The 14,651-nt window shown below is 47.7% G+C and overlaps 1 protein-coding gene across 1 annotated transcript in view; it reads right to left on the bottom strand.

Moving 5' to 3' along the window:
- CABLES1 (Cdk5 and Abl enzyme substrate 1) overlaps window positions 1–14,649 on the bottom strand; it is a gene marked incomplete at its 5' end in the record, with an annotated part of 103,234 nt that extends 88,585 nt beyond the window's left edge. Inside the window, one exon of the mRNA XM_012725780.1 lies at window positions 14,273–14,649. Coding sequence (XP_012581234.1) covers window positions 14,273–14,649 — 377 coding nt within the window. The remainder of the gene's footprint in view (window positions 1–14,272) is intronic.
- Window positions 14,650–14,651: the final 2 nt, after the last annotated feature.

Raw genomic sequence — 14,651 nt, 5'->3', positions numbered from 1 at the left:
AAAAAAAATGATGTGACAATGATCATGATGCAGAAATGTAGAGCATATATAACTATGTTTTCTGTGTATACTTAATACAGATCAGTGACAATTTAGCAGATTATGGCATTTAAATAAAATGTATGTGCAAGAGAATATGTTCTTAGTTAACCTTCAAAACTGACCCATAACAGTCAGCTGCGCAGAACATCAGATACATACAGGAAAATCTAAGCATGAGAACTAAGCCATATTTGAGGGTGGAAAGCTGCTATATCCACGTTAATGTATTTTCTTTTACCTGTACTGACAATGGTGTGAGCCAGGTGACCAGGCTTGAATGCGAGCTACCTTGTAAAGGAAACTTGTTAGGCTCTTTCGTTTTGTTAATATGTAAATCTGACCATTCCTGTAATTCATTCCATGTCACTTGTTAAAGAATTCTCTTTTATTTCTGTTAATGAATCTAATGTTTACCTTGGAAAATCTGCAAGATATATACAGGGGAAAAAATACATTAAAGAAAAAAAAAAAACATTTCTCATTCTGACTCCACCTGGCTGAAAATCCTTTGGTGGCTTCCCACACACTCACGGCCAAGAGTGAATCTTCAGCATGGCTCCTGCTCACCCTCCCTCCTCCAGGCGCCCTGGACTCCAGACACACATTGCTATGGTTTGCTTCTTCCAGGGCCCCTGCTCCTTCCCACTGAGATTCTGCCACCTGTCCTCCGGCCCTTGTTAACTACTTAGCGCCTGCTCATCCCTGCACTTCAGTTCCAAGCCCGCTGGAAGCCAGCCTCCCCCACGTGCTTTCTACATGCTCCAGGACCAGGCAGGGCTCTGAAGCCCACCCCACAGCTGTGGCTTTACCTTGGCCGTGTGACCACCTGAGCCGCAAATTCTGTCAATTCTCCAAAACACATCTGGAATCTGTTATTCCCTCGCCATCTTCTCCCTAGTCCAGGACCCTGCATCTCTCAGCAGGACACTGGCCTGGAGGCAAGAGGCTCCGAAATGTCTTCCGACATCTATCTAAGCCTTTACCCCATCAGCCACACCACTGCCAACAGAGCCTTAAAGGTAAACAGAGCACCCTGCTCCCCAGTGCCTTCTGACTGTGACTATAACACAGTGAGAACTCTCCAGAGGGCTCTGCAAGGCTTGTGTTCTGTGTCCTCTCCCACGCCCACCACCTACTTCAGGGGCCTCAGCTCCCTGTGGCCCGATGCTCACTGTTCCCCAGTTAGCCTGGTCTCCCTTTTGTTCTCCACACACCTCAAGCATGTACCCATCTTAGGGCCCTAAAATACCAACTGTCCATGCCTGAAACCCACACCCCATCTTTAGCTGGCTCTCTGTTCCCTTATCTTCCTTAGAAGCCTCTCCCAGTCAGTGTCCACTCAGTGCTTCCCTCCATAGCCTTATTCAGAATTTCATATGTATTTTGGGTGCCTATTGCTCCCCCCTTTTCCCATCTCCCACATCAGCCGCTGAAATCTATGATGGCAGAGCCACCATCTCTCTGGTGTCCTAACTGACCCCAAAGCATAGCACATGGCAGAAGGCTTTAAACACCTCTGCAAGCAGAGTTGACAAATTGGCCTGGACCTTACCATATGCTTTAAGACACAGATGAGAGAAGAGACACCCCAGGCAGAAGGAGGCACCCGGACTGCTGTCCATTCCCACGACCAGGGAGAAGATGATGAGTCTAAGTGGGCAGAGAATTGGTCTCTGAGTGTGACTCGGAGATAGCACCACACAACAGTTTCCCAGTCAGCTGGAGAAAGTGACCACAAAGTTAGGGGCTTTGCAAAACGGACATTCATTCTCTCGTGGCTCAGAGGGCTACGAGTCCAGCATGCAGGCTGGGCTGCTTCCTTCTTGGGAGGATTCTTGCAGGCTTCTTCCCTCTGATTACCAGTGATCCTTGGCTTGCAGGCACATCACTTCTGTCCCCATCTGTCTTCACATGATGTTCTCCTCTCAGGTCTCTGGCTTTAGGGCCCAGCCTGCACCAGTATGACCTCACCCCCTATTTCCAAGTAAGGCACATTCCTGAGTTTCGTGCAGATAGCAACCCAGTAGGAACCACAACATCCACAAAGGAAGGTGATTTGAAGGCTACAGGGACTGTAGCAGCGCTGCTAAGGGGGGACCCGAGTTCATACTGTTACTGAGTGAGCGTCAGTGATAGGTGCATATAGGTGATAGGAGGACACTGTGCCACCTCTGTGCCCAGGCCCTCCCCTAGCTCTTGGGACCCCTATGCTGGCTTTCTTGTTGACCTTCCTTCCTTTGGGAGAAATTCCCAGGCAGCATGAATCCCCTGAAACTCTTAAATTCTGCAACTATAAAAGTAGATAAACCTTTAAGAATAGGAAATGTTGGACATGCACAAGCTCATCTTCCTACAGCAGCAATGAGGACGCCGAAAGGGTAAAAGGCAGAGTTCTGCTCTCCCTCCTCCATCCAATCTGCCTCCAGCTTTCGGAATCCAGCTCTGCTCACACCTGAGCATGCTCAAAACCTCCCTCCTTCCTCTCGAGTCAACTTACTAAGCCCATAGCCAGGTGTACTGTGCCCTCCCCTACAGGTCCAGCTCAAGGCCATCTCCAGATGGCCACTGCAGGACCCTGGCTGTCTCCACTATCATTCTCTTCTGGAAAGCAGGCACTGCCCCATTGATCTCTGAACAATCAAGCCACTTAGGTGTCCACACAGAGATGGGTCAACCACGTGGCATAGAGACATGTGGACACGTGGATCAAGCCAATGTCAAGCAGGCTACCCTGGGGCCTGAACAGAGTCCCAACTCTGTCTAAACAAGAGGTGCAGGAAAGGAGGCTGATCAGGCAGCACAGCGACCACAGGGTGAAGTCTGCAGTATAAGCAAAGGCACATCTTCCACAACTGTCTTTCCAAATCAGTAGGGAAGACACCCCTCACGGGTGCCCCGTGTCTCAAGGAGCTGCAATGATGCTCCCCTCGGGTGCACCTGACTGCCCTGGACCAGATCAGTTGTCATTCTTAACATCAGTATTTGCTGCTCTAGGGTACAATATTGAACATGTGAATCCACCCCTTCTTGCTTCCTGTCCCTAAGAACTTTACTTTGACAATGGAAATTGTCAAGACTCTGGGGTAAGTAGGGGCAAAATATAGCCCCAATGGAGGAAGTACAATTTTTTCCATTGCTGCTCTGATCTACTTTACTATTTCCGAACTTAAAACAATGCAGCAAATCACCTGTTCAGTTTACCATCACATATGCATAAACTCCACCCCCGCCCATGATCTCAGCAAATCTTGAAAGATTTCCCAACTTCTTCCAGATGAACAATGTAAGATGTGGGGCACATGTGAACAGAACTAACAGCTGCAATTTGACTGGACCGTCTACAAAGGGCCAGACCTGTTAGGCGCATCACGTTGCATTATTATTTTACTGCTTGAGTGAGGCAAGAATTCTTACCCCATTCTACAGATGAGGACGCTAAGGCTCAGAGGAGTTAAATGGGTTGCCCAAAAAGTGCGAAAAATGGCAGAGCTGCTGGACTCCAAAGCTGGCCTTTGCACTCTTGAAGGCCTTCACCCAATTAGCCATGAAGGCTGCTGGGAAGCAGGGGTGCAGGAAACGAGGAACCAAACCAGTATTTGGAGGCAGATGTTAATAGGAAAATTTTCCACAGCTTGGGCCCCAACCCAGGGCTCTGTTTTCCTGCCCCAGAGTTCATCATGTGAAAATCAGCATCCTGGCTTGATGAGAAGGCACTGGCTAGCCAAAACCATAGCACAGTATTTCTTTGTACCTTAGCATACTGGCCAACCCCATAGGTCTGCAGAGCCGGAGGCCCTGAGCAATTTTTGTTCTCTCGGATAAAATAATATGTAAGTATGTAATTTGGGGCAGGATGAATAGAATTTTACAGCACTTAAGAGTACTTTTTTTTTTCTTAAATAATGAGCTATGGAAGAGTGTTCTATTCTAAGACTCCACTTAGAAAACAGATTTCAAAATGCCATCTCTGCCAGATCACATGAGCATGGAGGGGCACCTCCATTCTTCATCGTCTTTACTTTCTAATCTAAAAATCTGCTACCAGGTTGCCTAGTTGAGGGATTTGATGAAGTAATGAACGTGAGGACATTGTAAACTGTAAGTAGAAGTTATATCATTAGGTATTGGCCTTATGATAGATAAACTGAATCCCTCTGTACCTTTAGTATTACTTGGGACATTTGAAATCTCATCTTCCTTCACTCCCCACACCAAAAGCAAACATTATTCAGCCAATAAAACATAATACTTCATCAAGAATCACCTTTCACCATCACCATGTTCCCTAACATGTCAATTTTTGTCTATAAGCAAAAATAAAAAAATACAGACTTTGACTGTTTTCCTTTCCCTCACATCTTTCCCCTCCCTACCTCCATTCCCCAGGATGATCAGACTAGACAATTTGTTTATAAATTACTGGATCAATGAGTGAAGTGCTTTATTTCACTTTTTTTTTTAAGTAAAGTGCTTTTAAATAAAAGTCAACATGCTAGGAATACAGGAATCTTTGGCATTCTTAAATATTTTATTAGTCTCATCTCAATGCCTTATCTATCATAGAACTTAACTTTGATTTTTAACTAATATTTTATTAGTCTCATCTCAATGCCTTATCTATCATAGAACTTAACTTTGATTTTTTAACTTAGGTACATCCTGGCCTTTATATCAGGGATAACAATAGGCCTCCCCCTTCATGCATGGATGTATTATAATATTTCAAGTTCTAAACTTCTGTCATTCGCATGTTTTGTCTTTATGCTAAATGTACAGTAATAAGCCCCAAACCATGTTAATGATAACCCTGATAAATATAAACTAGTGTGCAATTATCTAAAGTGCTAATGCAAACAAAAAGGGGAGAAGAAAACTAGGACACGCTGATTGATTATATGTTCTTAGAGGCTCTTAAAAACCAAAGAAAGATAAAAACACAATATTACATAGTTTGCAAGAGTAGCAGCTAATGATTTTGTGGTTCCCACAGGTACTACTAAGTGATCTTCAGCCCCATAGTGTCTGTGAAGACTGGTGTTTACCCCATCAAAATAGGGCAGGGGAGCTAAAAAGACACTTCTCCAAAGAGGAAATGCAGATGGCCAACAAGCATATGAAAAAATGTTCAACATCACTTGTAATAAAGGAGATGCAAATTAAAACCACAATGAGGTACCACCTCACCCCAGTGAGAATGGCACATCTTCAGACAACTAGCAACAACAAATGTTGGCGAGGATGTGGAGAAAAAGGAACTTTCCTGTACTGCTGATGAGTACAACCACTTTGGAAAACTGTTTGGAGGTTTCTCAAACTGCTTAACATGGAGCTTCCATATGACCCAGCGATCTCACTCCTAGGTATCTACCCAGAAGACACAAAAACACTGATTCAAAAAGATACCTGCACCCCCATGTTTATTGCTGCCTTATTTACAATTGGAAAGACATGGAAGCAGCCCAAATGCCCAAAAGTGGATGACTGGATTAAAAAAATGTGGTACATATACAATGGAATATTACTCAGCAACCAAAAAAAAAGCAACACGTCTTTTGCAGCAACATAGATGGAGCTAGAAAAGATCATGCTTAGTGAAATAAGCCAGAAAGAAAAGGAAAAATACCGGATGGTTTCACTCATAGCAGGAGTATATTGGAGCAGGCGAAAAATATTAATAACAATGAATAGCTATATATCAGAGACATTTTATGGGGGTGGAGTGGGGAATGGGATCAAAGAGCAGTGAGGGAAGGGAAATGCACTGGACTATGGTGATGGTACATGGGTGATCTGGTGATGGGAAGCCCATAGAGATAACAATTGAGATGAAAAAAATGCACAAAATGATGTAAAAATAAACATATAATAAATAAATATTTAAAAAGACTGGTGTTTAAATTGCACAAAAGCTAAGTCTGAGAGGGTCAGATTTTTAAAATTAATTAATTAATTATTTTGAGATGGGAAATGGAAAGGGGTAATCGTTAGGGACATTCACAAAACTATGGCAAGTAAAACAGATTCTTATAAACACTTTCAGTTCTCAACACTGTTCTACTTATGGGGGCATTTTGCACAGTCCCCCAAGGAGAGAATAAAACAAAAAGATGTGTGGCCCCTGCTGATAAACCAGCTCTCTGGAAGGAGAAAAACCAACCCTGACAGGTGGCATTGGCTGGTCCCTGCATAGCAAATGCTCATGCTCTGACTGGCTTCGTCACTCAGCAGCTCACGGGCTCCCAAGGATTCCTACCAAGTAACCCACCGCACACTGGGAACCACCACCAGCAGCGCGGAGTAGAAACCCAGCAAGAAGCCAGAGAAAGCACGGCTCAAATTCCAGCTCTGGAGTCCAGGTTTGTGGCGTTCAGCAAATTTCCTTCAACCCTCCAACCCTCCGTCTCCAAGGCTCTAAAATGGTTATGATCCCCATTTCACAGGGTTGTCACACAAATAAAACAACGAATGAGAAGGCAGAGAATGAGAGGGCCCAGGGCCCCCTACATATTACTGTTATTCCACTGAGAAGGGGGAGCAGACTTGGGTGGGCTGACAGGGCATGGGTGTCCTTAACCCTGTGACAGAGAGTGAAACAGTCAGCTGGGAGGTCTGTAACTGCAGAGTCAAGACAGAGGGCCAAGTAAACAGCATTCCCAAATAAAGGGCTGGGACTGACTGTTGGGGAGAAGACTGAAGACCTTGAAAATTGGGGGGTGGGGGTGGCGGGTAAGTGAGGCTTTGAGGAGACAGGGGACAGGGTCCAGGAGGATTCACCAGAGACAGAGTGGGGGAACAGGCAGATCAACCTAAAACTGAGGGGAGCAGTGGGGGAAGAGAAGAGAGGTGCAGCTGGGGGGAGCAGTGGGGGAGAGAAGAGAGGTGCAGCTGGGGGGAGCAGCGGGGGAGAGAAGAGAGGTGTCAGCTCCCTGGCTGGGGACTGAACTCATGCAGTGGCTGGAGATAGCTTGACAGCATTGGGGCTTTAACCCCTGCTAGCAGGACTTTTAAGAAATGTTGCTGGTGTTTTGTGGTCACATTTTCCTGCTAACATCTCCGGGAATTGGGGTTTTGCTTGGCTCTGGGGTCCCTCACTGGAGGGCGCTGCTGTTTTCTCGAGAGCCACCGCAGGGCATCACCAGCAAGCCCCTGACCAGCACTAGCAAAGGCCCAGAAAGCAAACGCAGACACACAGAAGTCATCCCAGGCATGTGAGCAAAAATGACCACAGAGAGGACTCTACTGGACAAGGGATCTGAAAGTCAGGGGTGTCTTGTGGGAGAATGCTGGAACCCTTCCCAAGGAGGAACCTGCCAGGGCCAGAGTTTTGGGTGACCTTTGGAGAGACGGCACAGGTGGGAGTGACAGACCAGGGAGTGACACATATGGCTGCAGTGAGGCTGAAGGGCAATCATGTGCAAAACACAAGAATTCAGGGCTGATGGGTCCCTCTGGCAGCCCCGGCAGAGGGGTGGTGGGTATGCACAAAAGTTAGAAGCCAGTCAGGAGCAGAGTGGGAGCAGCTGGAAAGTTCCGGCGTGGCCCTCAGAGCACCAGGCTGGGGCAGGGCTCACACACTTACTCTGAGAGGTACCAGAGAATAAATTCGTTCAGGCTTTGCAGGTCATGTGGTTTCTGCCCCAACTTCTCACTTCTGTAACCTCAGAGCACAGGGCCGTCACAGACAATACAGACATGAATGGGCGTGGCTGTTAAAAAGAAAATGTTATTTTATGAACAGCCTGGGTGGGGGAGGAGGCAGAATGGTGATGCTGAGAAGACACAGAGGGCCCAAACAAAGGAAATACACCCAGGAAGGAGGTACCATCACTACTAGTCCCATTCCTGTGACAAGAACCTCTGAGCGGTTGGGCTAAGCCACAGGACACCCTATTCCTAGGGGGCAGGCTCGATCCTGCCCACCACTCTGAACAAGTGAGGCAAGGAAATCACTGGACAGGTGAGAGGCAACCGTTGTGATAGGATTTCCATGTGGCTGAGGAGAGGGGCCGTCACAATAATCCTATCTACCCTGAACGGTGCTCAGCCTCCCCCACCCCCACCCCAGAGGTCTCCCTGAGCAGCAAAGACAGGCACCTACATGAGAAATTACCCTGTGAGCCAGGCCTCACAGGAAGCTTAGGCCACCTCTGCCCAGCTCAGCCAGCTGCACAGCACCGAGGAGGCCACCTCACAAACCAAAGTGGGCGGGGCAGCCTGGATCTGGACAGGGAGGGCCAGACAGCTCCCTCCAGCCACCTCGGGTCCCAGGCAGGTGACTTAACGTCTCTGGGATCACCTGTGGTTCCATCTGAGGGCTTCTGTTAATATATACTTGCTTAGTCCCACAAAGTGCTTCAAATAATGCCCGGGACATGTCTGCTAAATAAAAATACTGAGTACAGGCACTAAGCCAGGTCTTGGGGAGAGGGCATGAAGTCATGAAATGTCACTGCTGGCTGGCGGCCATATGCTCTCACCTCTACCAGGCATTCAACACTGGAATGGACCTTTTCTCTGTCTCTCAATACAGACAGAGACCACATTTTCTGTCTGGATCTCCCAGGGATAGCACTGTAGCACCTCATAATTGATATTCATTATGGGTAATGTTTGCTGAATAATACAGAAGTCCCAATAGTACATTTCCCTTCGCTACAGATAACCAAGCACCTCTGCTTGCCTTTGACTGCTCAGTGACCTTGGATTTCTGCTCCTTCATGTTGTTAGCAGGCTGAAATTGATGCCTACAAAAGTCCTTTGTAGACATGCAGGTCTGTTAGCAACAGAGGTGACTCCAGGCCACCTCCACGGTAGGGGTGGCATTGGCTGGGGACTGCGCCTCACCGGGCAGTGGCTCCTAGCTTGGGTGGCCACCACTGAGTATCAGCAGAGGACGCACACTTTTAAAAGTTCTCCCTTAGACAGAGGGAACTCCTGGCCCTCCCTGGTGGCGCAGCAGGTTGGAGCGCTGCACTACAAAGCTAAGCCAAGCCATAGCTGCTTCAGTGCAAGTTCGATCCCGCCCTGGAAGTGATCCACAGGGTGTAGCAGACCGCTCCTGTCTTGTCCGCTGTTCCCCTCAATCTGCCTGTCCTGCTCCCTGCTCTGTCTCTGGTGAATCCTCTTAACACCCCTGCACCTCTGGCCTGTATCCCATTTCTTTCTGTATGCAAAAATAAATAAAATCTTTAAAAAAAAAAAAAAAGAAAGAGAGAACCCCTTTCACTTATACCCTCATTCATTAATGCCCATCCCACCACCTGGAGCTCCAATGGAATGAACTCAAAGCCACTTTGGCATCTTAATTCTGATGTTAGCTTATCCACACATCCCCAAGAGAAACCTGCCGGGCCTTACACCAAGGCATGGGTCTAAGGCGCAGAGTGCTAGATAGACCTGGGAGGCGGCGTGCTCACTGCCCCTAATTAGGTTGTGAAGGGTGAAGTGACAATCCAGGTGGGTCAGCCATGGCTGCAGGGTGGCCAAGTAGGGCTTGGCATTCCTCATGCCTGCCATGTCACCCACTTCACCCACTTCACCTGCCTTTCCTTCCCTCTGTGCTCTGAAGGCCACAGGTCCTCTCCCTACCCAACAGCTCTCATCTTGATAGTAGAAGTCCAGGCCAGTGGTGCAGAGCCAGGCTGAGGCATCCTCCACTCTTCTGGGAAGGCAAAAGGTCACACTTCAACTTGCGGCCTTCCAAGGGACCCTGGCTGGTTGTGAGGACGCTTCCAATTTATTTCCCCTTCCCAGTTTGCCCATAAGACAGGTTTTGTGACTGTGAGCAGGCGGGCAGCAGGTGAGCCTTTGGCCACTGGCTTTGGCCCCTGGCAGGGCAGGACCTGTGCAGAAGTATCAGGTGAGCATCCTGACCAGGGCCTGGCCCAGCCTGAGGTTGCTGCTTGGCTTCCATAACTCATGTTGCTCCCAAGGTGGCTCAAGAAAAACTTGGGTTTGCTTACAGCTAAGGAGATCACAGTCCTTTATGCCTTCTGAACTCCAAACTCCTCTCAGGAGGCTGAAAACTGGAGTACACAGAAGAATAATTTGCCTAACTCACAAAACCAGGTGATGACAAATCAGTAAAAACATCCATCTCCCAGCTCATTCTAGTTGTTGAGGCCACAGTCACCCACATATGTCAGTGAACATAGGGACTATCTGCACAGCAGGAGTCCAGGTTTTACCTCCAGAGAGGCTATATAAAAGGAGGAATGTGGGTTAGAAAAATATGCAAAGTAGTTGTATAGGAGCCTAAGAAGTCTGACCCCCAGGGCTGTGTGACCTTGAGCAGGTTACTTAACATCATTTAGCCCTGGCTTCCTCAGTCTTATAATAAGAATAATCACAGTACAAGGTAAAGCATTCTTCAAAGTTTGACTATTTGCACCCCAGGGAGCAGGCTGGAAATGCAGAATCAGTAATTTTCCCAGACCTGCAGGCTCAGAATCTGTTTATCAAGAGTCCCAGGTGATTCTAAATACATTTACATTTGAGAAGCCAGATAAAGAGCGTTTATCACATGCCCACAGCAATCAAGTCAACCTTCGAATAGAAAGAACCCAAGCTTTCAGGAGAAAGCAGACTCAGAATAGGTCTTCTGGAAGTAGCAGAATTTGAACCCAAGATTTGGGGATATTCCATACCACATGCCCTCTTTCCACTTAAGACCTAGTTCCACAAGACACGATGCTAATGCGGGTATTATTAATGCCTGTGTTATTTTGAAATAACATCCTGGTACGCTCCGCCCATCGGACCTGAAGGTACACACACTTCACCTGTGCTTACTCTGTGCACTCCTGGGTGGCGGAGTGCCACTCGGCAGCTCTAGGAAGTGAGTAACTAGGGACAGCTGCCAGCTTTAAGAAAGCCTTAAAACACACCTTGTAAATTTACACTCTCTCTCACGTATTACCATCTTCCTTATGCAGAACTTGCTCCCTAGCAAAGAAAGCAGTGTCAAGCTAGAAGGCATCTTCTTGGCCTCTCACCTCACCAGGGAGCAAACCCAGGCATGTTGACTTCTCTGGGCCAGAGTTATGTCAGCACACTGTCCTGTGGAGACTAGCACAGGAAAGTAGCAGCAAAGTTGGAGACCCCAAATAAAGACATAAAATGGGGGTGGGGCTGGCTAGTAAAGGGACTACAGACTCACCCATATGACTACCCTGCTCTAGCCTGGACATTTACAGCTAACAACTCCAAAATTAACCCTGCCTGCTGTGTGCAAGACAGAGCAAAACCAGGAGGTATACCAGGTTTGGATGTCAGAGACCTGAGTTCCCACCCTCATTAAAATGGAGTCTGTGAGAAAACCTACACAATAGATGGCTGTGAAGAGTCAACATGATCAATGTCTAGTAATATCCAACTTGGCGCACAGAGATAGGGTGTCATCATTTTATGAACACATCTGTGCCAGGGTCTGGACACAAAAACTTCCTCCCTGTCCTATTTCAATGTTTTGAAGCCTAAGCAATATTTGTGATTGGTTTTACAATTACCTAGATGGAAGTCACAGAAAAGAAAAGGACTTCAAGATCTCAGGACAGAAAATCCTGACTTTATATACCCAAAACAAATCCAGTACATGAAATCTTAAATTCATTTAAAAAAGAAGAAGGTGGCCCTCGCTGGTGACACAGTGGGTTTAAAGCACAGCACTGCAAGCTAGCAGCAGTCACTTCAGTGCCTGTTTGATCCCCAGCCCCCGAGGTGACCACATGGCATGGCAGACCTTTCCTCACCTTTGCTCCCCTCAGCAGTGTACTTCATCATTCTCCCTGTTCTGCACCCTACTCTGTCTCTGGTGAATCCTCTCACCCTCCATACCTCTGGCCTATACCCCAGTTCTGTATGCATAAATAAATCAATCTTAAAAAAAAAAAAAAAGGTAACATGTGCTTTCCAAACTTTCATTTGTATGAGTCATCCAGGGATCTTGTTAAAATGCAGATTTGAACTCAAGTAACCAGAGTGGGGCCTGAGTTTGCATTTCTAGGAGTTCCTGTAAAGCTGCAGGTACACATGCCCACACTTTTGAACACAAGGTGCTATGTATGGAGCTCCTGAAACAGCATGAAATCAATCCAAGGAAAACAATTTCATTTTAAAAAAGACATCCCTGGAGAAGACCCATGAAGTAGTATATGGGGCTGCCCAGGCGATCAGGTTTCTTCCAAGGAGACGTGCCAGAAAAGCAAGTGGCATTCTCTAAGGTGGCCTTACTCAAATGAGCTTGTAGTCTTAAGTCACACCATGTCTAGGCAGGTGAGCATACTCTTAGTGATCACAAAAGCAGCACAGGCCTGACAAATTTCTTAAAAGCAGCAGAGTGTAGGAAACAAAGCATCCTAGGATATTTCAAGTTCATCACCACTTGAAGAAAAAAACAAGTTAGCCCTTCAACACCTGTCTTACATCACTATTTTACTAATCTACCTCCTTGCCATACATCTAAACAACAAATGCTATTACTAGTAACCATATCTAGCAATTAATGAAGGAGTAAGATCGATGTAATTACGAAGGAAAAAAGCATCTTCTATTGACTAACTCAGTTTTACACATGGGATGTAGATATCAATATGACATCTCAAGGGTTCGTATTTGTAGAATCAGAGATTCAGTTCTCTAAGATCAGAATTCCTAACATACACAATTCTCCATATTCCCTGAAATAACATTTTGGAGAAAAAAATGTGAGGTAATCTGATCACCAGCTGCTTTCTGCACTGCAATACATCTGTCTACCAGCACATGCAGGCCAGCCTCGCACACTGGCTTAGAATAACATGTACGTGTATTATATCTCCTGCCGTGACCGGCTAAACTAGCTGGAAACAATTCAATTGAAAAGAAGACATCACAGGAGAGGATCCGTGAGGAAGTCAGTGTATGGAGTCATTATGTGCTAGTGTGTTGTCTAAAGGCAACACTGCACTGCCCAAAAACTGTTGAGTGTGCACCTCCAGACCAGAGGAAGGGCTTCCCCTCTTCTCCCTGACCCACTACTGGAGAGACTCATGCTGGCAAGAAATGCCAGGCTGGGCTGTCACCTGTGTTCATTGTGTCTAACTCACCCCTGCTGCCTTCCAGCACTGACCCGTGCCTGGAACCCACAAGCATCCGCACTGCTATGCCACAGCCTGTGATCTCCCCCACTTGGGATGATCAAACTTCTTGATGAGCGTGACTTGTTCGTCTTCCCGGTTTATCCAAGGAGGGAGGATGTTAAGTTTTCCAATTAGCCACCTTCTTACTTAGGCTTACTGATAGTGAGTCTATCAGTTGGGGCAGTGAGGAGAGAGGCTTTAATAATAAAAGAAAAGTCCTCCCTTCCCTTCTCATCTTGAGGTTTGCAAAATGTTGGTAAGGTCCTACTGCAGTAGAGGGAACTGAGGACCAGGGGGTTAACACAACTAAGAGAAGCTGGCACCTATATTGCAACTTCAGCTTCACAGGAGGCCCATTAAGGTAAGGCCTGCCATTCCTCTGCTCCACCCAGGGGCCCTGCCCAATCAATCTCCAGTGTCATTGCCTGAAACTGACCAAACTCACTCCCGAACTGTCCCTTGACCATACGCTGACAAGCACCAGCTGTTTCCTCAACAGTAAGCAAGTGTCCAACAATTCATTTTGCTAAGATGCATAATACCTGCAGATATGCAGCAAGTAAAGCTTTTGACTTGACTTGACTACCTAGCAATTTTATCTTGGAATAAAACAAACAAAAAAAAAGCAAAGCGAAACTTCCAAACTTTCAAGACCTAGTTCCTTCCTGACCCCATCCCACCCCCAAAGCCCAGGTCAAGGATATGTAAAAAAGTTCTTAGGAAAGTAACAAAAAATGACAAGTTTTCCCAGGACACAGGAATACTTTGTGTGCGGACAGGAACTTCTCAGGAGGAATTTACGGAGTGTTTGCGCCGCTCAGCCGCCCGCCAGACCCCTGCTCTACTCAGCGCCGCTTCAAGTCTCCCCTGGCAAGTCAGTGCGCGCCTGCAGTCTGCAGCAGTGGTAGAAATCCCAGTGCCGCTTTTTAATGGGCGCGCAAACTCCTAACTCCGGACCCTCCGCCTGAGCACGATACTTCGACACCGCGAGTGCCCGGCTCGTGGGCACACGTGTTAACACACACTTCTCTTGCACGTGCCTCGTAGGTTGGGCACATAGAGCGGACGGGGCAGACGCCGGGTGAGGAGCGCGTCGCGCCCTGGGTACTCACCGGGACCTCTGCAGCTGCTCCAAGGCGCTGGTGCTGCCCCCCTGGCCGGGCTGCTCCAGAGAGCAGTAGTTCTGCGAAGTCTGCCTGGAGAAGGCGATGGGCAGGATTCCCTGAGTGAACGAGTTGAGGCGGCCCCGACTGCCGCTCCCACTCCCGGGGGTCCCGGAGCCCAAGAAGGCGGCCGCCGGCACCTGCACGCTAGTAAAAGCATCGTCCTCCTCTAACTCCTCCTGTCCGAAGGCCCCTGTCCCGTCGGGCAACTGCGGCTGAGCGCAGGCGGCGAGAGGCAACAGCCGGGATGGCTGCCACTGCTCCCCCGACGCCCGGCTCGCACCCACGGAGCTCGCGAACCCCCGGGCCGTCCCGGGGCCGGGTGCCG

The sequence above is a fragment of the Condylura cristata genome, unplaced genomic scaffold (assembly GCF_000260355.1).
Source record: "Condylura cristata isolate star-nosed mole 26May11 unplaced genomic scaffold, ConCri1.0 scaffold00016, whole genome shotgun sequence".
In the NCBI taxonomy this organism is placed as follows: Eukaryota; Metazoa; Chordata; class Mammalia; order Eulipotyphla; family Talpidae; genus Condylura; species Condylura cristata.
Note: the sequence above shows the minus strand (reverse complement) of the source record. Positions and strands in the feature narration are given on the sequence as shown.